We start from the raw sequence: 26,607 nt of genomic DNA, 5'->3' as shown, positions 1-26,607 counted from the left end.
GTGATTTTTCAACTATATATGAAAAATCTTATTTTTCAACTATTTATATATACTGATTTTCAACTAATTTTTAAGTTGAATTGTATAAACTTTTCCTTCTTTCTAAGCTTTTATCTATGTATTCACTAATACGAAATATTGTGGTTGGATTACTACTTTCTAAGATACCAGGAAGCAGCACAACGAAATTAATAAACATATAAATCAATATTCCTATTTATTTTCAACTGATTTTTCAACTATATATATATATATATATATATATATATATATATATATATATATATATATATATATATATATATATATATATATATATATATATATATATATATATATATATATATATATATCACAGTATAACTTGAATCGTCACTTTTCCTTAAATTGAATAGCAATATGGAACCATATTAACAAGGATTTCTTTAAAACGAATGCTATGTACATCTAAAATTCTATTTATGTCCTTTAGTTTTCTATATTTTCTTCAAATATCTCAAAACTTGATTTGTATTTTAGTTCCCATTAGCTGTATGTAATTCTTCTTTGTTAATCGTCTGGGCATGGCAATTCCAACGGGATGGCGCCATTGGAAAACCGAATTGGAAGTGCCCGGTGCTCTTTGATTTAATGGAAAAATATTTACATGGGATCGTTTTGCTGCTTCCTGGTATTTTACAAAGTAGTAATACAACCACAATATTTCATATTGGTGAGTACATAGATAAAAGCTTAGAAAGAAGGAAAAGTTTATACAATTATTTATTTTTTATTATATAGAATTACGATAGAAAAAAAAACTATACCACTGAAAAGTCTGGGCGAACCAATCACGTTGGAATCATCAGATGGCGATAGAAGCACTTGTGCTCGGAAGGACATCTCTCTTTCTACTTCAGATCTGTCTTCGAAAAATTTAAATTTAACGATAAGCGCTAAAATCAGTGTTAAAAGCACGAGCTGCTCAGCATATACAGCCACCCACCTACAAAAGAATAGAAGATTGTTAGCATGGGAGACACAGAGTCGATACATTCAGCTTAGAGCAAATTGCCTTCCAATCCAAAGCAGGCAAAAAGTGTTAAACAGGGGGATAGTTGGTCCTGAAGGGCAGTTTATGTGCCCTCTTTGTAAAGATAAGGACGAAAATTTGGACTATTTTCTCTGAAAGTGCCTGGTACTCTCTGATTTAAGGAAAAATATTTACATGGGATCGTTTTACTGCTTCCTGGTATTTTACAAAGTAGTAATCCAACCGCAATATTTTGTATTGGTGCGTACATAGATAAAAGCTTAGAAAGAAGGAAAATTTTATACAACTAATTATTATTTATTATATAGAATTACAATTATTTTCTCGCTAAATTACCATTAGGTATTTTTACGCTATGTATCATGTTTCCGTGTGCTTTGTAATATGTTCTGTTGGTGATTTCCTTGTTTTCCATAAATTTTTGTGTGTATATGGCTCTTGGGGGTTTGAAATGCACCATCTATCTATCTAGCTATCTATTTAACAGGAAATAGTGGAAATTTTTACCATCCACCCAAATTCTCAAACAATTTTTGATCATTATTTCAAGCACTGAAATTAATCCAATAGTCTTGTTTTTAATCGAATTCAGTGTAATATTATGCTATAGCCCCCCCCCCTCTGCAGAATACTACCTTAAAATAGAATTTTAGTTGTAAGGAAATGTGCCATTAAAGGAGTTTTTTTGCAATAAATTCTTGTGGTAAAATAAATTGCGGCACTAGACTCTACAGTCCAAACCGGCGGTGCTCATCAATGTTTCAAGGCTCTTTAGTCTGGAACTACAATGGGGAGCGGGGGCCAGCAATACCTGTGATAAATAAATTGTTATTGCGTTTTTTTTTTTTTTTTTTTTTTTTTTTTTTTTTTTTTTTTTTTAACTTACAAGCGACTTGAAACATACTTGTTAGATAGAACTTTTCTTCATTAACATAAATTTCTAAGTATCTTGTTCTAAGTTCTAATAACTAAGTTCTAATGTCCAGGTCACATTAAACAAACTTGAGCATAAAATCCTAACTGCGCACAATTTCAGTGCTAATTATGATCCCACTAGTAATTTTTTTTTTTGGAAAACTGTTCAACTTCCAATAATAAATTAATGATTGACCATTAAGAATTAAAATTAAGGCATCATTTTTCAAAATTAGAAAATATAGAAGCTTGAAAAAGGAGCTATTTTCTCCGTAAGATTAACTATAAAACAAGTTTTTTTTTAAATGGAAAATAAAGAGCGATATTAAAACTTAAACCGACCAGAAACTATTCTATATTTGAAACTATTCTATATTTGAAACTATTCTATATTTGAAACTATTCTATATTCCACTCGTCAGAAACCCATTCTTTTTGCTAAAATTTATAGAGCTTTAAAAATACTTCTGATTCCAAATCAACCACCCATGCGTTTGAAAAGACGTTCTTAAAAGATCAGGACATAAAATCAATTTTTAGCGTAAATAATGGGGGTGGGGAGGAGTAAGTATATATATATATATATATATATATATATATATATATATATATATATATATATATATATATATATATATATATATATATATATATATATATATATATATATATATATATATATATATATATATGTGTGTGTGTTTTCGTCTTTACGTTTTATTGTCATTTTACGAGCCATGCCCCATGTGGATATAGGACACCTACTCCGAGACATGTAAACTAATTGTTGAACCAGCGTCCGGTACTTGTCTGTTATAGCACCTATGCATATAGAAACTAAGTAGAAAGTAAAACCTATTTCTTTGACGCTCATTCCAAATGAAATATCACAAAATATGATGAAAATATAATATTTTATTAAGAAACTTGGGCTATATATTTGAACATTAGGGAGGGGGGGGGGTGCAAAGTACAGCGGGTCTGCATGCCTAATGTGTTTGGTACGATTATTCTGAATATTATGTTGTAAGAATTGTTTTCTAACTTCATACTGTCCAAATACTTTACACCCACCCCCTTAATATGCAAATATATAGGCTAGCCCAAATTATATATTTCACGTCTATTCTGTCACTTGTCTTTGTTTGTCTCATGCCAAGCTGAAAGAACCTAACGGACAAACCGGTTCTACTTAGCTTCTATATACATAGGCGCTATAACATAGGCGCTATAACAGACAAGTACCCAGGGTCCTCCTCGTTCACAGAATGTCAATTAATTCATTAACTCAAATTGCACTTACTTCAAAGGTCCACTTTCTACTTCAAACGCTGCTTCAGAGGGCGCGAATGGATTAGAGGTGCTATTTTCCTCTTTGAGCGGAAGTTGATGATTATCACTAGCTGGCCAACGACTAGAAAGAAAATAATAATTGAAAAATAAATAAATATAATAATAATAATAATAATGCTATCATCGGTGTTCTTATTCATACTTGTTATCTTTACTAAAGAAAAAAAAAACAGCAAAGAACGGATCAAAGGTCAACGAAAATTTACAGAGAGAAGGTGTGAAATAGAAGGTGTTTCTAAGACCAGCGACAAGAAACGAGAAAAAAAGAAAATGGCGAAAAAAAAATACGTTTTTAGAAAACCGTGGAAAATAAAAGAAAGAAATAATTGCGAATGTTTTGCGTGTATAAAACAAGACTTTTCCAGCACGGATAAATAATAAACAGAAAAAGTGGACACTAAAAAAAAGATGAGAAGCTAAACAAAACAGAAAACTGAAAAGGATTGAATTCAGAATAAAACCAACTAAATTTACAATCATTAGTCCCAAAAATAATCCAGGTATTTACTTTCACTTTTTACTTTCATCGCTAACAAGACGATGGACTGTCTTATTCAGCACAAAAATACATCGGAATGACTTACGAAGACCACTTCGATGTATCGACTGCAGCTCATCGGCCACCTTCAGCCAGTCTTTGACTCATCACCAGCTATGGTCTTCAACCCCCCCCCCCGTGGTTACACATTGTCTTTGAAATTCTACCAGAGCTGATTCTTTTGTTTTCCTGGCTTTTGTTTCTTGGAGGGGGTTGTTTAACAGTCAAGAGCGTCTCGACATACCAAGCCTGCGGGACAACACAAAGTGTGACCAAGCAGCTTCAGGTGACGTCTTTTGTTAATGAGAGACAGTTCTTCCAATTGGTCACAACGACTCCATATTTTAGTATTTGAAATTTTATTCCATCCGTTGATGCACATAATATAACGACGGCAAAGGGTGTCGAACACGTACTCTTCTACCTTTATCAGCCATGTCTCACAAGCCCAAGGAATTACAGCTCGGACAGTTGCAGCAGAGACTCTGGGGTTTATTTTAGTTGAGTCCATAATCCAGTCCATAAGTCCATAATCCCGGTAGCAATACTTTGTACATTTTCAGCTACTTATTTCACATCCAGAACTAAAATCCCGCGCTGAATACGCCTTGATTTATACAGGCATAATACTCAGGGTTTTTTTCTTTCTATGTTTTTTTTTTTGCTGGTCTTAAAAACGCATTTTATTTCGCCTCTTTTTGTCGCAAAAATTATTTTGCTGTTTTTTTTTCATTTATATTGTATTTATTTACTTGACGATGAGAAGTAAAGGATTAACATGCAGCATTATTTTACCTGTTTCTATTTCGTTATCACAAAAAAAAAAATCTTATTTAGTAGGCTACCATCCAACCTATAAATAGACTACAAAAATATCTCAAGGAAAAATTCTAGACATCAATAAATCTCATACTTTCTATGGTTAAATAATGGATTATTACAAAAGCAATAATACTAATAGACATTGATAAGAATTCACGTTTTTCCTGTATGACTGGGCAAAGTTCATAGCCTAAGATTAGATGTATTGATACCACAGTGTAATGATTCTACTTCTGATGACCATTCAAGATTAAAAGTAGGAAAAGTTTCATAGCAACAACAAGTCTATACTGAACTGAAACCATATGGGATTCGGCTAAAAGAGGCAATAGCCCCCCCCCCCCTCACCCAAATGGCTAAATATTCCTCACATGAAAACAAGTCAATATTCAGCTATATTCCTGTGGGAACACCCTAAACCGGCTTACAATGTGTCTATATCGAACTAACATCATATATAAATGAGCTAAAAGAAGCTAAAGCCCATCAAAAGGGCTAAATTTTGCTCATATGACATTGCAAAACAAAACCATGCGAATATGATTCTTGAGGACAAAAAAGAGTCGAGTAGCAATAACAAGTAAATAGTTTGCTACACCCTATGGGAATACCCCGAACCTGGATTTAACCTCCTGGCGAAACAAAAGTATTATATTTTGTTATATCTTATTTTGATAGGGTCTAGCCCCCCACCCTTCAAAAATTCTTTAATAGGTTATTTAAATTAGTCGTAGATAGAGCCAAGACCGCCTTACAACAAGTGTATATCGAACTAACATCATATATAAATGAGCTAAAAGAAGCTAAAGCCCATCAAAAGGGCTAAATTTTGCTCATATGACATTGCAAAACTGAACCATGCGAATATCATTCTTGAAGACAAAAGAAGAGTTGAGTAGCAATAATAAGTAAATAGTTTGCTACACCCTATGGGAATACCCCGAACCTGGATTTAACCTCCTGGCGAAACAAAAGTATTATATTTTGTTATATCTTATTTTGATAGGGTCTAGCCCCCCACCCTTCAAAAATTCTTTAATAGGTTATTTAAATTAGTTGTAGATAGAGCCAGGACCGGCTTAAAACAAGTGTATATCGAACTAATATCATATATAAATGGGCCAAAAGAATCTAGAGCCCACCCAAAGGGCTATATTTTGCTTAAATGACATTGCAATACTAAACCATACGAATATAAGTCTTCAAGACAAAAGAAGAGTTAAGTAGCAATAACGAGTCAATAGCCAGCTATAACCAATGGGAATACCCCGAACTGCGATACATCATCCGTTAAACACCTTCCTCTAATAGTGGGCAAACAAAAATATTATATTTTTTCAGATTTTTTGTTCTTTCTTTATAACATAGCAAACTCAAATATTATTTTGCAAAGATCTAGCCCCCCACCCTTCAAAAGCAAAGTATACTTATTTAAATAAGCCGTTGATAGAGCCAGGGACGTACCCAGGGGGAGGGCCTCGGAGCCCAGGAACCCCAAAATCTAAAATTTATCTGAATTTGTGGGCACTTCTTATTCAAATAATCAGATATTTTGCATTTATCATTACAACACCCCCTCCCACCTCAATAATCCTGCCTATGTCCCTGGGTGGAACAACTATTTTACAGAGGTAACTATTTCAATTGTGATTAAAATTTCTTTACATCGTAACTCTAATGGGTATAAAGAAGCGCTAGTAAAAACGAATTATTTGAGTACAGTGCTGCCAACACATGCTTTTCATTTTACTAAGAACTTGATAAAAAGCGAAATTTAAGTGATTTTTATATTTAAGAAAAGGTTAAATAGCGGTGAAATATCTATATAGAACTTGACTAATCACAAATAAAAATGCGAAATACATATTTTAAATATAAAAAATACAAAAAATAATACATAATAAAAATATAATAAAAATAATAAAATATAGTAATTTATATAAAATAATAAAAAATCAAAAATATTATATAATATATATATATATATATTTCATATATTATTTATAAATTATATTTATAAATTATAATTATATAAAATAAAAAATAATAAAAATATACAAAACATGGAGCTTCGTGTTGTTTAAACAAAGAAAAAATGAGACGATTAAAATTTGCCCCTAAATTCAACAAGACCTTTTCAGGACAGAGATAAATTAGTTTACTGACTAAAAGTCCCGTTTTTAGTTCAATTCTATGTTTGCTTTTCTACGTACAGTTAATAGGCAACAGCAATGCTGGCTACCAGCCCCTAACATAGAGTGCGGGAGTGGGAGTACCTTTGGGCATGCAACACTCGAAACTCTAAAAGTGTAATTACAACTTCATATATTTTATATAAAACTCCTCCATCTTTTTAGTTTCATTTCAAAGTAACTACCCACTTAAAAGTACCACCCCCCCCGTAAAGAGATTCTGTAAAATCCCTGTAAAGTCCCCGTAAAGATCCCTGTAAAGAGATTCTGCACATATATTAGCTGCTATCAACATATAACTGTACTAACTTGGTGATAAAGATCACAAGCTTACTAAAATTTTTATAGTTTTTATGCAAAAAAAAATACATTTTTATTATTGTCTAATACTGTACTTTTATTTAATATTATTATTTATTATTATAAATTATTATTTAATAATTTTACAGAAATGGAACTAAAAATTGTCTCTACGCACACAGTGATATCAAACTTTCATCAAATAAAAGATCTAAAATCGAACTGGCCAGCCATGACAAAAACAAAGAAAAAACAAAGAGAAAAAAAATCCAACAAATATCTCGCCCCTATACAACAAGGCGTCTTCAACGTAGAAAAAAAAGTTACTTTGGAATTTTTTAATTTTTCGTTGCTTTTAAATTACTTTTATGGTTTCATGAAGGCCAATTGTATATGTAAGTAATTGTATATTATATATTTTATGTTAGTCTATTTTAGTTTTATATATTTTTTAGTTTTATTATTTTTATTTTTAGTTGTTTTTTTTCTACGCTGAAGAGGCCTTGTTGTATACTGGCGAAATATTTGTTGTATTTTTTTTTTTTTTTGTTATCTTCGGTTTCATTTACTGGCCACAGACCCGTTTTGTCATCTTCATATTCATTTCTTTGTTTTTAAACTTTAATCAAATCTTGGTTGGCTGTAACTAAACATCTCTATATTCTGATTCCCCCTCCCACCACATATGATTCACATTTAGATGAGGAATAGATCGTGCAGTATTCAAAATCAGGTCTAAAAAATAGCCTAATTAGCATGAACTTTTGTCGTATTAACCCTGTGGGAAACGCATAAGAACGCAGCAAACCGCTACTGCGATAGAAGACGAAAGTCTCGCGTCAGTGTGCGCTAGTGAAAAGAATAGCAAAAAAAAGTAAATTCAAGATCTAGGTTGGAGGGGGATGATCTAGTTCAAGTTAAAAGAAAAAGGGTAAAAAGCAATGAGAAAAGCTGCTGGGAAAAACTTAAGCAACATTTAATCCCATAAAGAATGAAGTAGAGTAAAAGTGCGATGGGGGAGGGGGTTCCAAGACCGACCTTACACTCAAATATCATTATTTTTCATTCAATTAGACTTTTTCCTTCTTTAATCAGGCTATCAGTAAATTCTTGCGTACGTGACTGAGCCAGGTAATTTGATGTGTTTTAGAGGGACAGGGAGACTGATGGCCACAATAGACTAAAAAGGTGGCACTAGAAAATCATAGCTCCTAAGCCCCTCCAAGAGGGCACCAATTCACAAAAACGCAAGGAGAGGGGTAAGTGTGTTTTTCGTTTTTTTTTTTTATTGAAGATACAGAACATGTTGAAGATACAAACAAGGTGTTTTTCAAAATCTAGATGGAGGGAGGCATCATGGTAAAAATATGAAAATATAAAAAAGGGTGGTTTTAATAATCTAGGTGATGGCAGTGGCCGTCACTGCCCCTTCGTTTGGAGCCTCTGCCTCTCTGTTCCTGTAGCCAACAGTCCAGTGAACAATCTGATAGAATAGAGTTCCAGCAGATATTTGGTAAATACTACCACTGAAAATGAATAAATAAGGTTCTACGGTCTTAACAGCAATTGAGAGAGGGGCAATCACCTCCTCCCTATATTTTTAAAAATACCTTTTTTTGAGACATAAAAAAAACGAAAAACCCAAAAATACCTTTTAAATAACATTTTTTTTTGTATCTTCATAAATAAACATAAAAAATCCTTGCCCCCCTATTTTCGTGAATTTCCCTCCCCCTCCCTTCCAGTTTAAATAACATTTGTTTTACTCTTGAGACATAAACCCATGTTCTGTTCCTGTAGCCTCTCTGTTCCTGTAGCCAACAGTCCAGTGAACAATCTGACAGAATAGAGTTCCAGCAGATATTTGGTAAATACTGCCACTGAAAATGAATAAATAAGGCTCTACGTTCTGAACAGCAATTGAGAGAGGGGCAATCACCTCCTCCCTAAATTTTGAAAAATACCTTTTTTGAGACATAAAAAAAAACGAAAAACCCAAAAATACCCTTTAAATAACATTTTTTTTTGTATCTTCATAAATAAACATAAAAAATCCTTGCCCCCCTATTTTCGTGAATTACCCCCCCCTCCCTTCCAGTTTACATAACAGTTGTTTTACTCTTGAGACATAAACCCTTGTTCTGTTCCTGTAGCCTCTCTGTCCCTGTAGCCAACAGTCCAGTGAACAATCTGACAGAATAGAGTTCCAGCAGATATTTGGTAAATACTACCACTGAAAATGAATAAATAAGGTTCTACGGTCTTAACAGCAATTGAGAGAGGGGCAATCATCTCCTCCCTAGATTTTGAAAAATACCTTTTTTTGAGACATAAAAAAAACGAAAAACCCAAAAATACCTTTTAAATAACATTTTTTTTTGTATCTTCATAAATAAACATAAAAAATCCTTGCCCCCCTCGTTTCGTGAATTTCCCTCCCCCTCCCATCCAGTTTACATAACATTTGTTTTAATCTTGAGACATAAACCCATGTTATGTTCCTGTAGCCACTCTGTTCCTGTAGCCAACAGTCCAGTGAGCAATCTGACAGAATAGAGTTCCAGCAGATATTCGGTAAATACTGCCACTGAAAATGAATAAATAAGGTTCTACGGTCTTAACAGCAATTGAGAGAGGGGCAATCATCTCCTCCCTAGATTTTGAAAAATACCTTTTTTTGAGACATAAAAAAAACGAAAAACCCAAAAATACCTTTTAAATAACATTTTTTTTTGTATCTTCATAAATAAACATAAAAAATCCTTGCCCCTCTATTTTCGTGAATTTCCCTCCCCCGCCCTTCCAGTTTACATAACATTTGTTTTAATCTTGAGACATAAACCCTTGTTCTGTTCCTGTAGCCTCTCTGTTCCTGTAGCCAACAGTCCAGTGAACAATCTGACAGAATAGAGTTCCAGCAGATATTTGGTAAATACTGCCACTGAAAATGAATAAATAAGGTTCTACGGTCTGAACAGCAATTGAGAGAGGGGCAATCACCTCCTCCCTAGATTTTGAAAAATACCTTTTTTGAGACATAAAAAAACGAAAAACCCAAAAATACCCTTTACATAACATTTTTTTTGTATCTTCATAAATAAACATAAAAAATCCTTGGCCCTCTATTTTCGTGAACTGCCCCCCCCCCTCCCTTCCAGTTTACATAACAGTTGTTTTACTCTTGAGACATAAACCCTTGTTCTCTGTTGTGTTTACAAAATGTGGAACCAAATGGCAACCAGTGGCGTAATTTCATCAAAATCCCGGGGGGGGGGAGTTGCAGCCAATTTTCCGACATCAAGTGAAAAGGACAATAAAAACTGAAAAATGAGCCATTTGATACCACAAAGGTACTATATAGCACTATAAAAATACTATAAAGGATCTTTATAGTACTATAAAGGTAAATATATACTAAAGAAAACTGGTCCGTTTCTGTGGATGCTTGAATTATGAAGGCTCATCTTAATTTTGAAAACAAAAATTGAAAAAACTAAAATTCAGCGGGGGATGGGGGCAAACTGGGGTCTGGAGGGGGCAAACCAAAGTCTGGGAGGGGCAGTTGCCCCCTGATGCATAGAAAATTACGGCTCTGATAGCAATGGGATGTGCTTCATACTTTCATATCAACTAGCATCTACTAGCTACAAAGCTACAAGAAAGTACAGTTCCGAGGAGATAGAGCGAGGGCTAATTATACCAAATATACAAACAAGGCAATCAGGTTTGCAACTAAGAAGGTCAGCAGGGGTGTCAATACAGAGGGGGGATTTATTTTTCCAAATATAGGAGGGGGTAAGTTTTTTTCTAGTTTTCAAAGAAAATAGAAAAAGAAGGAAATTTTCAATTAAAATACAAAAAAAAGATATGTTCAATATATAGGGGAGGGGGCAATTCCCCCTCCCCCCAATTGACTACAAAGTTGCCATTATCTGTTGAAAATAAAGCCACTTTAATTATAAATTAGATTATTTCAGGCTGTAACATAGGATTTTTTTTCTTTCCTAAGCTAAAGTTAAATGGCAACCTTTATATATATATATATATATATATATATATATATATATATATATATATATATATATATATATATATATATATATATATATATTACATAAAGAAAGAAAAACGAGCAAAAATGGGGTTTTTATAGGCCAAATGAAGATACTGAAATGTATCTTCATTTGGCCTATAAAAACCCCATTTTTGCTCGTTTTTCTTTCTTTATGTGATGTCAGGCCAATGTGGTTTAAGAAATTATCTATATATATATATATATATATATATATATATATATATATATATATATATATATATATATATATATATATATATATATATATATATATATATATATATATATATATATATATATATATATATATATATATATATATATATATATATATATATATATATGCAACAAGCCATTTGCCTGAAATTATTGTGAAGGGGAGACAGTAGCAGATATTTGGTATATCAGTAGCCCTGAGTGGGGTTGTATCCATCTCACATCATTTGGAGAGAATTCATTCCTTCTGCCTAACCTGGAAATTTATTTTTCCTAATTTGACAAGCAACTGCTATTTAAAAGGGATAATTTGCAAAATTTTGGTATAGAAAAATCTTCGTACTTGATTCCATTTATAACATGAGTTTTATGTCTGTTGATTTACTGTTTACTGTTAAAAAAAATATAAATTTGAATAAAATTTAAGCAAATAATATGATTTTATTCACATAATAAAATAAGATGGAACACTTTAGCCAAGCAAGGAACTGCCGCAAAATAAAGAGAATTTTTTTTTTTAGTAAGACAGGATATTCATAATGAAATTTACTCGCCAGTTTGAGTAAATCCTTTTGTTTATCTGCAAGACTTGACTGAAAAAGTCGGTAAAATTCTATATCAGGTACATATGCAGGATGAAGGCCTTACGGCCCTTGCATCCTTCTCATCAAGTACCAGGATTTCTTATACTTTATTTCTTATACTTTATGGCATTTCTTTAAATATACTTCTGTTATTTCTAACTCGATTCCATATATATATATATATATATATATATATATATATATATATATATATATATATATATATATATATATATATATATATATATATATATTTATATACGACGGTATCATTGGCCCAAGCTATATACTAAAAAAATTAAACAAACCCGATTTAGAAGAATACTAGGAAATTTGTTTGCGAAATATGCAAGCAAACTAATCGGCACTATAAAAATTCTCCAAGAACATATTCATGTGATGCCAATTAGTATATATATATATATATATATATATATATATATATATATATATATATATATATATATATATATATATATATATATATATATATGTTGCGGTAAATGTCCGCAAATTGGTTAATGTCCAAATTCACGAGTCAATGTCCGAAATACCTTTTTTCTCCTTGGATTTAGTCACCGTTGCCAGTCAATTTTTTCAATTTAATGTTTAGATGGTTTGATGATGGGAGGTTAGGTTAGTTTAGATTATGTTTGGTTAGAAGAGGTTAGGCTGGTTTAGGTTAGCTTATGTTAGGTTTTTAACCCATTTCTGATATTAAGAACCAAATTTAACATAACCTTATATAACTTAAACCTAACCTAATCTAAACTAACATAATCTAACCTAACTTTAACTTTTACCATCATAGGTTGCATAAGACTGGAAAGGCTGACTCGCAAAGCAAACTGAATCGAACTGAATCGAAGTTAACTGAATCGTACACTCGACAATGTTCTTCTTCAGATTTAATGCAAATATTTTATCACGTTCTTCGCGGGAGAATTTGAAAAAAGTACATTGTAACGGTAGAATTATACTACAATAGGCAAAATTATACCACCTCCAAGAGAAAATTTTCCCTTGTAGGTGGGGTTGAATTGATCTTGGAATACTCCACCCCCTCCTTGTATAGGTATGTTATGCCCGGTCCCCCCAACCCCCAGAAAAAATTGAAAACATAGGCTTAAATACACACAAATCAGGGTATTTGGGAATAAGACCACAAACCGTACCACAATAAGACCACAAATTTCCTCTAGGAGGTTGCGTTGGATTGATCTTAGAAGAATCCCACTCCTTTCGTGTGTATAGGCATGTTAGAATTTCAAATTTATAAACATGCCGTTTCAGCGCAACCGCAAAGAAGATGAAAAGAAGAAAGCACCTCCCAAGGTCCGTCCGGTGCCCCCCCCCCCTCCAAAAAAATGAACACAGAGCCTTAAGTACACACAACTCAAGAGGTTTAGGGATAAGATCACAAACTGTTTTTATAAACAGAATCCCCTCCCCTCCTTTGAGTGGAAATGTAAGCTTTAGTAGAATGTACTTATTCAGATTGCACAAATACCATTGAGGGCTAACTGCCCACAAGAGGATTAAAGGAAGTCCCTTCCGAGTTCCATCCAATGAATCCCAAAAATGACTCCCTCTAAAAAAATTGAAACGATTGTTAAAAAAGCCTACACATAAATCGGGATATAAGGGCTCAAAACACAAAATTGTTTTCTTAACAACCCCCCCCCCCCCAGATAAATACCAGAATATCCTAGTTTGGTTGCATACAATACAGCAGTCCGTGTTGACATATTCTTACCTCTTTAATATTTTAAAGGTTAATTCCTGTAACTGCTTTACAACCAATTGTCAAACTGACACCTAAAACTAGTTTTTCTGGACATTAAATTGATGATAATTCTTATTCCCTACTGTTTGCCTAAGATTAATGTTGGTAATTTGAGGTGAGTTTATCCAATAGGAAAATCCTAGGAATAAACATACGACGGTATCATTGGCCCAAGCTATCTACTAAAAAAAATTAAACAAACCCGATTTAGAAGAATACTAGGAAATTTTTTTGCGAAATATGCAAGCAAACTAATCGGCACTATAAAAATTCTCCAAGAACATATTCATGTGATGATATATATATATATATATATATATATATATATATATATATATATATATATATATATATTTCCGACAGTTTTCGTTTAATTTTATAGAAATTGCCTGGGGAAAATCACGCAAACACCACGATTTTTGAACATTTCATTAGCCAAAAATCAAACCAAAAAATTAAAATTAGCAAAACATTAAGCTTTCTTCGTATTTTCTCTCAAATCATATGAACTACTTCATTTAGTGACCTTAGAATACATGTACTTGAATCAGAAATTACTGAAATATACCCCTAAAAAAATATACCTAAAAAAATACCCCATATAAGGAAATATACCTAAAAAAAATACCCCATATAAGGGAAAACAGTTTGTTGGTCCCATTTTTTAGATTTTATTTTTTTAGCGTCATGACCACGGTATTATGTAGGCAGTTGGTGAAAAGCAAGAAATAGTACACAAAATTGTCGAATTGGGCAGTGCTGCCACTAAATTAAATAAAAAAAACAAGTTTTTTAAACTGAAAGTAAGGAGCGACATTAAAACTTAAAACGAACAGAAATTATTCTGTATATGAAAGGGGCTGTCCCCTCCTCAACACTTCGCTCTTTACGCTAAATTTTTTTAGCGTTTTAAGAAATAAAGTTGTGAGACAGAGTCAAACTCTAGCGTAAAGAGCGAGGCGTTGAGGAGGGGACAGCCCCTTTCATATACGGAATAATTTATGTTCGTTTTAAGTTTTAATGTCGCTTCTTACTTTCAGTTTAAAAAACTTGTTTTTTTTTATTTAATTTCTGATCGTTTTTTAGTTAATGCAGCTTTTATTTTGGCTCACCGTCATTGAATAAGTAAACAAAATTTGCATAAAATTTTTACTTTTCTTTTGTTAAATGGATGTCTCTAAATTTGGTTATGACGTAATTTACAAATTAACTTACGTAACTAACTTCTATATTCGTATATTTTTCTTCTGGCAAAAAATACAAAGTTGCAGATCTTTGCAGATATGAGCTTGAAACCTATGTAATAGGATTTTCTGATACGCTGAATCTGACGGTGTGATTCTATTAAAATTCTTTCACTTGTAGGGGATGTTTCCCCCCTCTTTAAAAAATCGGGTAAATTTTCTCAGGCTCGTAGCCTTTGATGAGTAATACTAAACTTAATAAAATTTATATATTTAGAATCAGCATTATAAACCCATTATTTTGATGCATTTATTGACATCAAAATTCCGTTTTTAAAAGTTTCGTATACTATTGAGCCGTATCGCTTGTTTTTTTTATTGTTTTTTTTTTTATTACGTATATGTTATTACGTATATGAGGGGGTTCCTCCCTTAGTCAATACCACGCTCTTTACGTTAAAAGTTAAAAAAAAAAAAATTCACAAACCCCTGAATCACCAAAGCCGTTTAGTGAGAATAGATAGCTCTTATGAAACCACTAAAAAAACTGCGGCGTAAAGAGCAAGGTATTTACTTGGGGGAGAGCCCCCTCAGATAGGTAATGATTTCTGTTTATTTTAAGTTCTAATGTTGCTTCTTATTTTCAGTTGAAAAAACTTGTTTTTTTTTATTTAATTTCTGATCGTTTATAAATAATGCTTGGAAATCTGGCGCCCCCTTCATAGAAATGTCCCTTACCCCAAAGAAACATCCTCCTCGGAAAGATTCTCCCGAGTAACCCCCTCATCCAGCCCCCCCCCCCTCCAGAAAAAAATACTTCCTGAAAATGTCTGTATACTTTCCAATAACCAATAAATAATTCTGGCAAGTCCGGCGCCCCCTTCATGGCAATTTCCCTTCCCCCATGAAAACTTCCTTCATGGACAGATCCTCCAACATAACCCCCGACCCCCCCCCCTACTACCAGAAAAAAAACTCCTGAAAACTTCTGTATACTTCCCAATAACCAATACTATATGTTAACATTGGGTAAAGTTCATAACTTTTAGCCCTCCCCCCGGGGACTTCGGGAGATTAAGTCATCCTAAAAGACATAGTTATCATATTTTCGACCATGCTGAACAAAATGTCTATCTCAAAATTTTGATCGGATGACTTTGGGAAAAAAATGAGCGTGGGAGGGGGCCTAGTTGCCCTCTATTTTTTTGGTCACTTAGAAAAGACACTATAAATTTTAATTTCCATCCGAATTAGCCCTCCCACGATTTTCTAGTACCCATGGGTCAATGCAGAAATCCCTGAAAAAAAAAAAAAAAAATAAACACGTACTCGCAATATTTATTTTGAAAAAAAATGCAACGTTCCATATTTTTGCAGATAGGACCTTGAAACCTCTACAGTAGGGTTCTCTGATACGCTGAATCTGATGGTGTGATTTTAATTGAGGTTCTATAACTTTTAGGGGGTGTTTCCCCCTTTTTTTGAAAATCAAGCAAATTTTCTCAGGCACGTCACTTTTGATGGGTATTACGAAACTTGATGAAAGTAATATTTTTGAAATCAGCATTGAAATCTGATTCTTTTGATGTATCTATTGGTATCAAAACCCGTTTTCTAGAGTTTTGGTTACCATTCAGCCGGGTCGCTCCTTACTTACAGTTCGTTACCACGAACTGTTTGATACGGAGATTGCGCGAATGCTGAACAAGAAGATATCAAATACACTTTATCGACAAATTATTCGAGGTCAGCTTTTGAAATGAAAGTTTCTTGAGGTATCTTCGGCGATTTTGAAGAGGGTTCTTGTGAGCAGAGCTGTGCCCAGGATTTATTTCGGGAGGAGGAGTGAGGGGCTATAAAAATTTCGGGGGGGGGGAGGATTACAAAAAGAAACTTTAAAAACGCACCCAAAATTTGTTTATATTCATTTTTGTTACGTTTTTTACGAGTTCGACAAACATTGGGGGGGGGGGGGGAGTGTGCTCAACCCCCTAACCCCTCCCCCCAGAATACGGCCTTGCTTGTGAGGTTCAAACAATTTGTTTGTTTTTTTGCGAGAATAGTGCCTCGAGCTTATCGAGTATTCGTTTAGCGGAAAAGAGGATTACAAGTGTCTTTATGGTTGAAAATAGACTATCTCTAAAAAGATTCCACTAAAGATCTTGCAAGGTGAAAAAAGCAGCACACCCTAGATTATTCTAACACGGAACTAAAAAAAAATCAAGAATGAATCAGATGTTTTAAAGATGGTTGGATGGGATGGTGTGGGGGAGGGGGAGGGATCGATTTCCGGTATATAATCCTGGGATCGTTTGGCACCTACGTGTTTGAAGCAGGGTAGCAATCTTCCTAAATATAGTAAGCATTATTTGGGTTTTATTGACACATTGTTGAAATAGAACATTAACTTTATTCTACAGTGACAAAGCTTATTCATCATAACCTTAAAGGAGAAAATAACCAATATCAATCGTCAAAACTATACTACTATAGTATAGTTTTTGGGACATGAAGACCTGAGCCTCGATCCAGCGATAGTGGGTTCACACCCATATTAATAATAATAATAATAATATCGCAATAAATTGACTAATAATGCCAAGTTAATAACCGCATCAAATGGTTATAAGTGGCTATAAGTATCACCATCAAATGGTGGTACTGGCTATAAGTGGTTAAAGCTAAGAGGAGGGTTATACAAAAAGGAAGCAAAAAAGGGAAGAATTGTAAAAAAAAAAAATATTTGGGATGTCTACGTGTCTCATCGGAAGACGGAAAAAGGGCTAAAAATAAGCTTTATTGGTAAAGACGACAAATCGAATAAGAATAATCAAATCAAATGGTTTTTAGGTACACTTAATTTCATTCTTGAATAAGCCTAAACAAATATAGTAACATCGACGCAGATGAAAATAAATGATAAGCACCCTATGGCCATATATTTCGTTTATAAATCGTTATTATTTTCTTAAATAGGCTATAGGAATTGGCTCCTGATTGCCAACAGATTACCAAATTTTAAATATTACTAGCGTCAAAAAGAAATACACTTTCAATCTTATCTTTTGACAACGATTAATAATAAAAAATTAAAACAGGGGAAACCTTATTACGTCTGTGTTTACAAAAGACGTTTTTTTTTTTAAATACGTCAAATGAAAATGAACTCTAAAAACATTGCGTAGCAATTACAAAAAAAGAGAAAAACAGGGGAGACACAAAATTCCACCCTCTGATTAATCTAATCGTAATTTCACTTTAATCTCTCTCTCTCTCTCTCTCTCTCTCTCTCTCTCTCTCTCTCTCTCTCTCTCTCTCTCTCTCTCTCTCTCTCTCTCTCTCTCTCGCTCTCTCTCTCTCTCTCTATCTCTCTCTCTCTCTCTCTCTCTCTCTCTCTCTCTCTCTCTCTCTCTCTCTCTCTCTCTCTCTCTCTTTCTTTCGTTTTGCCTGAAGAATGTATTTCTCCATCTCTCTGTTTCCTAGCATCAACTAATTATTATTTCCTATTTCCAGTGTTTCCACTCGTTTCATTGCACTGTGTTGTCACTTCAAGCAGCGTTTCTACTTTTTTCTCAGACGAACTATCCAATAGACTCTTACATGATGAGAACGCCTAAATTTATAAGTGAAAACGCTCGGCACTTAAGCATAGTTTCTTATGTCTTTTTCCTTAACAAAGCGACAAAACTAATTCAAAATTATTTTGTTTCAGACCTACTTATTCAAGCAATAAATTACTCACCAGTGAGCATGCACAACCATTAGCCCAGCAGCCATGATGAGCTTTACTCTCTGTACAACTGGATTTGGCTGTTGCTTGCTGAACATCCTTTTCAAAGCCATAACTTGCCATTGCAATTTCTCCTCAGAAACTACTTCTGCTTCGCTGTTTCTTTGTGTTAGCTGCAATAAGAAAAATGTTCAGTTACAAGTGGTGAATACTCACATCGATTCAGCTTTAAATTACTGAATATATAATTATTATAATACGTAATATTTTAATGAGAGATGATACAGACTGTATAGAAATTACACGAAATTATCCCCCTTCCCCCCGCAAAAAACAATCAATTTTAATTAACTGTTAAACAATGAAAATTCCCTTTGAAATTGTGTCTATGTTTCATTTTATCTTAATGCTAACTTCAACGCTTAAACAGTGTGTAGATTTTTTTTTTCGTCAATTTTCAAATAAAATATCCAGTGATTGATATATCTGAGAGAAAAGTTGACATTTTCCGAAAAAAGCTAAAATCCTTAAAAACAGATTACAATCAATTTTAGAGCAATTATCCAAAACCCAATTTAGAAAATACCCGAAGCTGAAAATTTGTATATATTCAGTTTTTACTATATACCCATCTACCCTCTCCCCCTGTTACTACCTTGACATATACACAATATGTTGGTGATCAATAGTGTGTGTTTTTAATTTCATCTCTGTGCATCTTTAATTTATGTGCATCTTTAATTATAATTTATAATATTTAATAAATAATTTATTTTATAATTAAATAACTAACAAAATAATTAAATAAATAATTAATTAAATAAATAATTATGTTATTAATAGATAATAAATAATAAGCAAATAACAATAAAATTATATTAATAAATAATGTAATAATAATAAATAAATAATGGATAAATATGCTAAAAAATAAATTAAATAAATTAATTAAATAACTAAATAATTATTAAATTATCTAATAGATAATTTATGTGCATCTTTAATTAATTTAATTTAATTTATGAATTGCTATGCTGATTTGTTCTTTTTTTTGCATTTTTTTGAAACGAAATATCTAGACTGGTGAGTGGTGGATATAAATTTATTCCAATCAACTTAAAAGAAAATTTGATCCCGTAAAAATCCCTCAAAAAATGGAAACCAAACTATTCAGGTTTGTCGATCAGAACTACATTAATTATTGCTTCTCCTAACCGTTTTTATTCTTCGTTTGTAATTACTATTAAAGCACCCGTTTTTATACCCGTTCTCATACCCGTTTAAATTTTTCGTATATAAGTACTCTTTAAGACAGTACTTGCCTCTTTGAACCGCGTTTAAGTATTAAAGTACGAATGATATCAAACTAAAAATAGTTTTTGTCCATTGGACCCAATGTAAGTCTAATCATGCTTGAAAATTGCGATTTCGTGCGATTTTTGGTTTGTTATTTAGAATTATGTAGTTTTAAAGCAGTACTTGCCGCGTTGAACCGCGTTAAAGTATTAAAGTACGATAGATACCAAACTAAAACTAGTCTTTGTCAATTGGTCCCAATGTAGGTCTAATCATGCTTGAAAATTGTGATTTCGTGCGATTTTTCGTTTTGTTATTTAGAATTATGTAGTTTTAATGCAGTACTTGCCGCATTGAACCGCGTTAAAGTATTAAAGTACGAAGGATACCAAACTAAAAAAAGTTTTTGTCCATTGGACCCAATGTAGGTCTACTCATGGTTGAAAATTGCAATTTCGTGCGATATTTTGTTTTGTTATTTAGAATTACGTAGTTTTAATGCAGTTACTTACCGCGTTGAACCGCTTTAAAGTATTAAAGTACGAAAAATACCAAAATAAAACCATTTTTTGCCCAATGGACCCAACCTAGGTCCAATCATGCTTGAAAATCACGATTTCCTACGATTTTTTGTTGGGTTATTTCGAATTCTATAATTTTTAGGGCAGTATTTGCCCCGTTGAACCACGAATTAAATAAGCTAAACTTATCTATTGAATCCCAAAAACAACACCAAAGGAAAACTATATTTTCTTAAGCTATTTGATACAATATGTTTTTAGCTTATTGTCTAGTGATGTTTCACCCCACTTTTTGTTTTGTTTTTTAATTTGGCGCCGGGTACTACCAAAAGCTGCGGTTCTGCATTTGCAGGTTTTTTTCATCAAGAATTTAGTTCTCGATTTTTCCTAAATTTCTAAGTTATATATGATTAGTTTTCATTCAACCAATTACAACCATTATAGTTAGTTTCCATTATCCTTAATACATTGAACGATTTTTCGCAGCGTCATACAATGATTACACTGTTGTATAGCAGAAAAAAGTTCTATTATATATTTGTATATATTATGTATATAATATACTATATTTATTAAAAATTTACTGTAAATCAACGCTGGTTTCGAGTTTACAAATTTAATGATACTACTGGTTTTAACATTGCTATTCTTTAACATACGAATAAAAAACTGTCTATGATTGGTCAGCTAAAAATCATCTGCCAATCAAAAACATGTTTACATTCTTACAGACCAGCGTGGTGGCTTACTTAGCCAATGTGAAGCCACTGTAAGAAGCCAAAAATAAAAATACCTAAAAAAAAGTTAAAAAAAAAACAACTACTAGACACTTCTAAAAAACCGATGAGGATTACAAATTAATTAAATTATCAAATTAATTTATTTGGAAATTACAGAAGACACTTTGATGCTGCAGATAAGCTTTTTTCCAAGCTTACAGAATATCCGCCGAACCACCCTTGGAAGGGTTTTTTGTTTTAGCCTTGTATTTTGATGGGTTATAAAATACATTAATTAAGTTAATTAAAAAATAATGATAAGACAAATCTGAAAAAAGATCACTTATATGGGACCTTGGAAGTCAACTTGGTACTTGTATGATAAACCACCTACCGCTCAAGTTGTTCATTCATTGACGCATTGCAGAACCATTTTTCTTCTTCTTTAGTTTCTTTCACTAGTAGAGTGGGAGGGGCTACTCCCACCCCTCACCCCTGCTGCCACCTACAACTTTTTTTGCACCCCAAATAAGGGCATAGAGTCATTAGGGAGAACACGTGGTTAATGGGGTCAATGACCTCTTTTTCCAAGGTCGATTTATTTGATGTTTCTATGTGTAATAACTCCGGGGCGAAGGTTGCACATGCGCATTGAATTCTAACGGGAGCAATGTTATTGATCTAGGACTCAAGGGGGAAGTGGATTTCCGAAAAATTGATTGCGTAATCGAGGGGGAAGTGAATTTCCGAGAAATTGATTGCGTAATCGAGGGGGAAGTGAATTTCCGAGAAATTGATTGCGTAATCGAAGGGGAAGTGAATTTCCGAGAACTTGATTGCGTAATCCTTCGTGAATGTCATGGATGATCCAGAAATAGTATTTGTTGTTGTTATTCGAGCCAGATGTTATGAGGTTCCCGGAAACAGTTAATGACACTTCCTTCTCAGCCAATCAGCGAGTCGGATACATCCTCCTTCTCAGCCAATCAGAGACGTGCTTACATATGATTTTCCCCGTTACATAACAATTCACCCTTGAGATTTCGTATATAACGGGTGTGCAATGTGATTCAATTATCAGAAAGTATTTTGACGCTGTGTAAACAACAATGGATAAATTTGATGAACTTGAAGCCTTGGCAACTTCAATGTACCATGTAAGTACATTTTTTATTTTCAAACGAATTTTCCATGGACTTCCTTCCCTCTTTATTTCCAGCTAAATCCCCCCTCCCTCTACCATTGTTTTACAACCCCAAATTCTCGCAAAAAGAAATAGAATTTCGATAAATTCCTTCCCTCTATATTTCCAGCTAAATCCCCCCTCCCTCCACCATTGTTTTACAATCCCAAATTCTCGCAAAACTAAATAACTTTTCTATAAATTCCTTCCCTATATATTTCCCGCTAAATCCCCCCCTCCCGCTACCCTTGTTTTACACTCCCCAATTCTCGCAAAAATAAATAGCATTTCGATAAATTCCTTCCCTCTATATTTCAAACTAAATCACCCCCCCCCACCATTGTGTTTTAAAAAATTTCTAAAAAAAAGAAAAATCATTTATTTAAATTTATTACTTCAATATTTAAAGCTAACATCAAACAATTAATTCAGTCAATTTTTAATAAAAATAACGCTCTGGTTTTGACAATACATTTCCGCACAAGCATATAATTAGCTTGTCATCCCCTCTTTCCGGTTTACAAACGCGGTCAAGTCAAAGGGTTTCTCCGTCAAAATTAAAATACTTTTAGGCAATAATTAGAATTGTAGTTTCGTAACCTGTATGGAAGGAGAGAAACAGATTAAGTTTAACAATATATTTAGAACATTATGTGAAAGGGGGCAATACATCGCTTCTAACAGCGTCGTTATAAGTAAATTAGGTGAAGGGGGAGCGCAATACCCTCAATTCTACCGCCATCAGTGTAAAATGAAAACAAACAGTGCAGGGCTAGAAAAGTCTTTGGGAGTTGCATGAAGCTAATATTATGTATAAATTGAATAGCATTTTAACCTATGTTTGCAAAATATAGGCCTAGAGGTCGATGGGTTAACGATCTAATTTAAAGCCTATAGACTGGAATATTTAAATGGTAAAAATAGAAACAATGATTCCTATCCTATGGCTATAGACTACTGATTGTCTAATAAAACGTTTGATTTCTAAGCCTAATATATTTCTCGCGAAATTTTTACTTTTAGCTTTCTTAGTGATAAACTAAACAAAATTATTGTACTAACTTTCTTTCTGTAAAAAAGGGCAAATTATTTTGATTTGATTTTTCTTCTCTTCTTTAAGGCAAATTATGAAGAATTTGCGGACACTGCTTTGATGAGACCTATGGCTGGCGCAAATAGCGAAGAATGCGTGCCCCCTCCTGCTAAGAAAGCAAGGGCCAATAATGCGCCCCCTGCCATGCAATATGATCGCTGGCCGAAGCCCCCCAGCTCCACACTACCTACCCAAGTGCAGCCACCTACGCAAGCCACTCTTAACCGAGCCACAATGCTGTCTGGCCAAACACTAAAAAGAGAGTGGGTGAATAGCTTCAATGCCGAAACCCCACCTACACAAGCTTTTTCAAGGGGCTCAGAAGCTACCCCGGCTGCACAAGTCACAGCTCCTGTACAAGAAATTAACGCCACCCCTCCCTCCACCCTCCAACATGCACTACCTGGACCTTCAAGAGCTGACCCAGCTGCACAAGAACATAGCGACGCCGCCCCGTCCACCCTCCAACACGCACTACCTGGTCCCTCGGGTGCTCAAGCCCAGACGGATTATGCAAATGTAAGTATTTTTTCCTACCTTTCTATTTTATAGAAATATATAAAAACAAAACTTTTATTTTCAACCCAATATAAATTTATCTCTGTGAGATATTAACCCCATATTACATATCTAAATGTAATTTTTGCAAAGAAACCACTCTTTTCTCTGTTGCTTCACATATAGTTTTAGATACCTTTGAAACTCAAAATACTATTTTTTCTAATCTTTACTGTTTTCTCTGCTACTATCACATATATTTTAGATACCTTTGAAACTGAATGCTCTTTTTCACGTAATTTTAGAGAGAGATTATCCCCTCTGTCACATATTGACGTTCTAATTTACACTGAATATTTCTATCGTGCCAAAGATTTTAGCGAGGGGAAACCGACTTAACGGTTCAATCCTGGAACACTCGCACGGTGGCTTACAATAATTGTGAGCTAATGAAGAGTTCACCGAACTTATAGAACGGGATTAGAGGGAAACTTGGACTTAGGCAGTCTAAGAAAATATTTCAACTTTTTTGGGACATTATGTAAACGGCCGGGAGCCGCGGCGCCGATGGGTCCGGGGGGTGCTGTGAGGGCAAGGCCGGGGGGGGGATGTGCCACGGGTCAGGGAAGTGCCACAGGGATGCGCCACGGGCCCGAGAAGCATCGCGGGAAGCGATGCGGGGCCCGAGAAGCGCCACTGGGATGCGCTGTGGCTCCGAACAGTGTCACGGGTCAGGGAAGCGTCATCGGGGGGCGCCACGAGTCCGGGAACCGTGGGGGGAAGTGCCACGGGTCAGGGAAGCGCCACGGGCTCGAGAAGCATCGCGGGACGCGATGCGGGCCCCGAGAAGCACCACAGGGGTGCGCTGTGGCTCCGAAAAGCGCCACGGGTCAGGGAAGCGTCACAGGGGTGCGACACGAGTCAGGGCAGCGATGGGGGAAGTGCCACGGGTCAGGGAAGCGCCAAGGGCTAGAGAAGCATCGCGGGGAGCGATGCGGGCCCCGAGAAGCGCCACAGGGATGCGCTGTGGCTCCGAAAAGCGGCACGGGTCATGGAAGTACCACAGGGATGCACTGTGGGAACGTGCCACGAAAAAAAAAAATTTTTTTAACACTTTGAAAATAAACGATCGAAGTATCGCCTTATATGTCATATATTAGATTATATTCAGTTGAATTAGACAAATTTTATTAGTAAATATTAATAAAAAATGAAAAAACTGTAGGGTATAAGTTGAACACTCTGAAAATAAGCTATTTTTCATTTATAGATTGGACCTGCATTGGTCCCCTTTTCGCCGTCCAGTGAAGAAGAGGAAGAAGGGGAGGCCCACGAGGAGCCCCCCAAAAATTTAACATGGGACGATAGCATTGAAGTACCTTTTAATATTGATGAGTTTTTTGCTGATTTTTTTAAAGTAGATAGTAGCACATTTGAGCTGGTAGACTTGAGTCCGAACACTTTAAAAATTTTAAATGATTTTACATGGAAGCCGCCTTCCACTGATGATCCCATTCAAACAACTGAAGTGGAGCAGATTCCAAATATTTTTGAAAAGCTGGTGGGAGGGGATACATCTTCCCCTGATTTTCAATTTTCCAACACATTATTAAATAATATAGTTGTTTTCACTGCAACGTTTGGGGATCCCTTTAATACACTAATGGCAGGTAAATTTGTTTTTGACCCTGTAGAGATTGTGCTTGCATATATTGAAAAAGTTCGTGCACGTCTGGAGCATCAGAGTCAGTTGTGGGGGAGGGAGTCTAGGGAGATCTCCATTGTTCTAAAAGATTTTTATTTCAATGAGGGAGAAAGCGAGGTTTATTATCATTTTATACATTCAGAGATGCGCGTAATTTATCCAATTTTAGAAAATTTTGAGGGAGTTTTTTGTGAGTGGGTAGGACAAATTATAGCGCATCTCGAGAACTATAATGAAAATGAGAGTGGCTCAGTAGTTTTATTTGTTGAAAATATAAGTCTAAATATATGTAAAATTAATAAATTTTTTATTTTAAGAGGGGGGGCAGGCGGAGGATCTGAGAGGGATGCAGTTTTAAATTATAATCCAGATCGAGTAGGTTGTCGTGCTGTCCAGAAGATCTGTTTTTAAACAGGTCAAAAATGTTTCCGATATGCTTTCCTAATCTCAGCATTTCAGCCTCTAGCAGATGACGCTACTAAGACGAATTTAGATCACTGGGCTATACACGGAAAGGAAGGGTCCGTTTTCACAGTTGTAGATTTTTCATGCTTAGAGGGGAAATACCCAGTAACGCTAAAATACATTAACATTTTTGAAAGGGCTAATACCCTTTTAAATATTGGCGTTACTGTGGTACAGTATGAAACTGAATTTGAAGATTGGACTCGTTCTAAAAAGAAGGGGTTGGTATTCCCCGTAAGGGGTCCGTCAGTTGGTTTGGTTAAACACTGGGTTTGGTTACTTTACACGCCACCTAGTCAACCAAACGCAATCGAGCATTTTAACCCTATCAATGACACTAGTAGAGTTCTGGGGGGTAGTAGGCATAGGGGGACCCGTTTCTACTGTCCAACATGCTTG

The 26,607-nt window shown here is 34.4% G+C and overlaps 1 protein-coding gene across 1 annotated transcript in view; it reads right to left on the bottom strand.

Moving 5' to 3' along the window:
* The window catches only part of Hmgcr (HMG coenzyme A reductase), a 184,313-nt gene that overhangs the window by 53,792 nt on the left and 103,914 nt on the right, over window positions 1–26,607 (bottom strand). Inside the window, 3 exon segments of the mRNA XM_089107011.1 lie at window positions 807–985; window positions 3,252–3,362; window positions 18,741–18,901. Coding sequence (XP_088963137.1) covers window positions 807–985; window positions 3,252–3,362; window positions 18,741–18,901 — 451 coding nt within the window.

This window comes from Artemia sp. Qi Xiang Cuo, chromosome 21 (assembly GCF_049724085.1).
Source record: "Artemia sp. Qi Xiang Cuo chromosome 21, ASM4972408v1, whole genome shotgun sequence".
NCBI classification, from domain to species: Eukaryota; Metazoa; Arthropoda; class Branchiopoda; order Anostraca; family Artemiidae; genus Artemia; species Artemia sp. Qi Xiang Cuo.
This window is presented reverse-complemented; position numbering and strand designations above follow the sequence as displayed.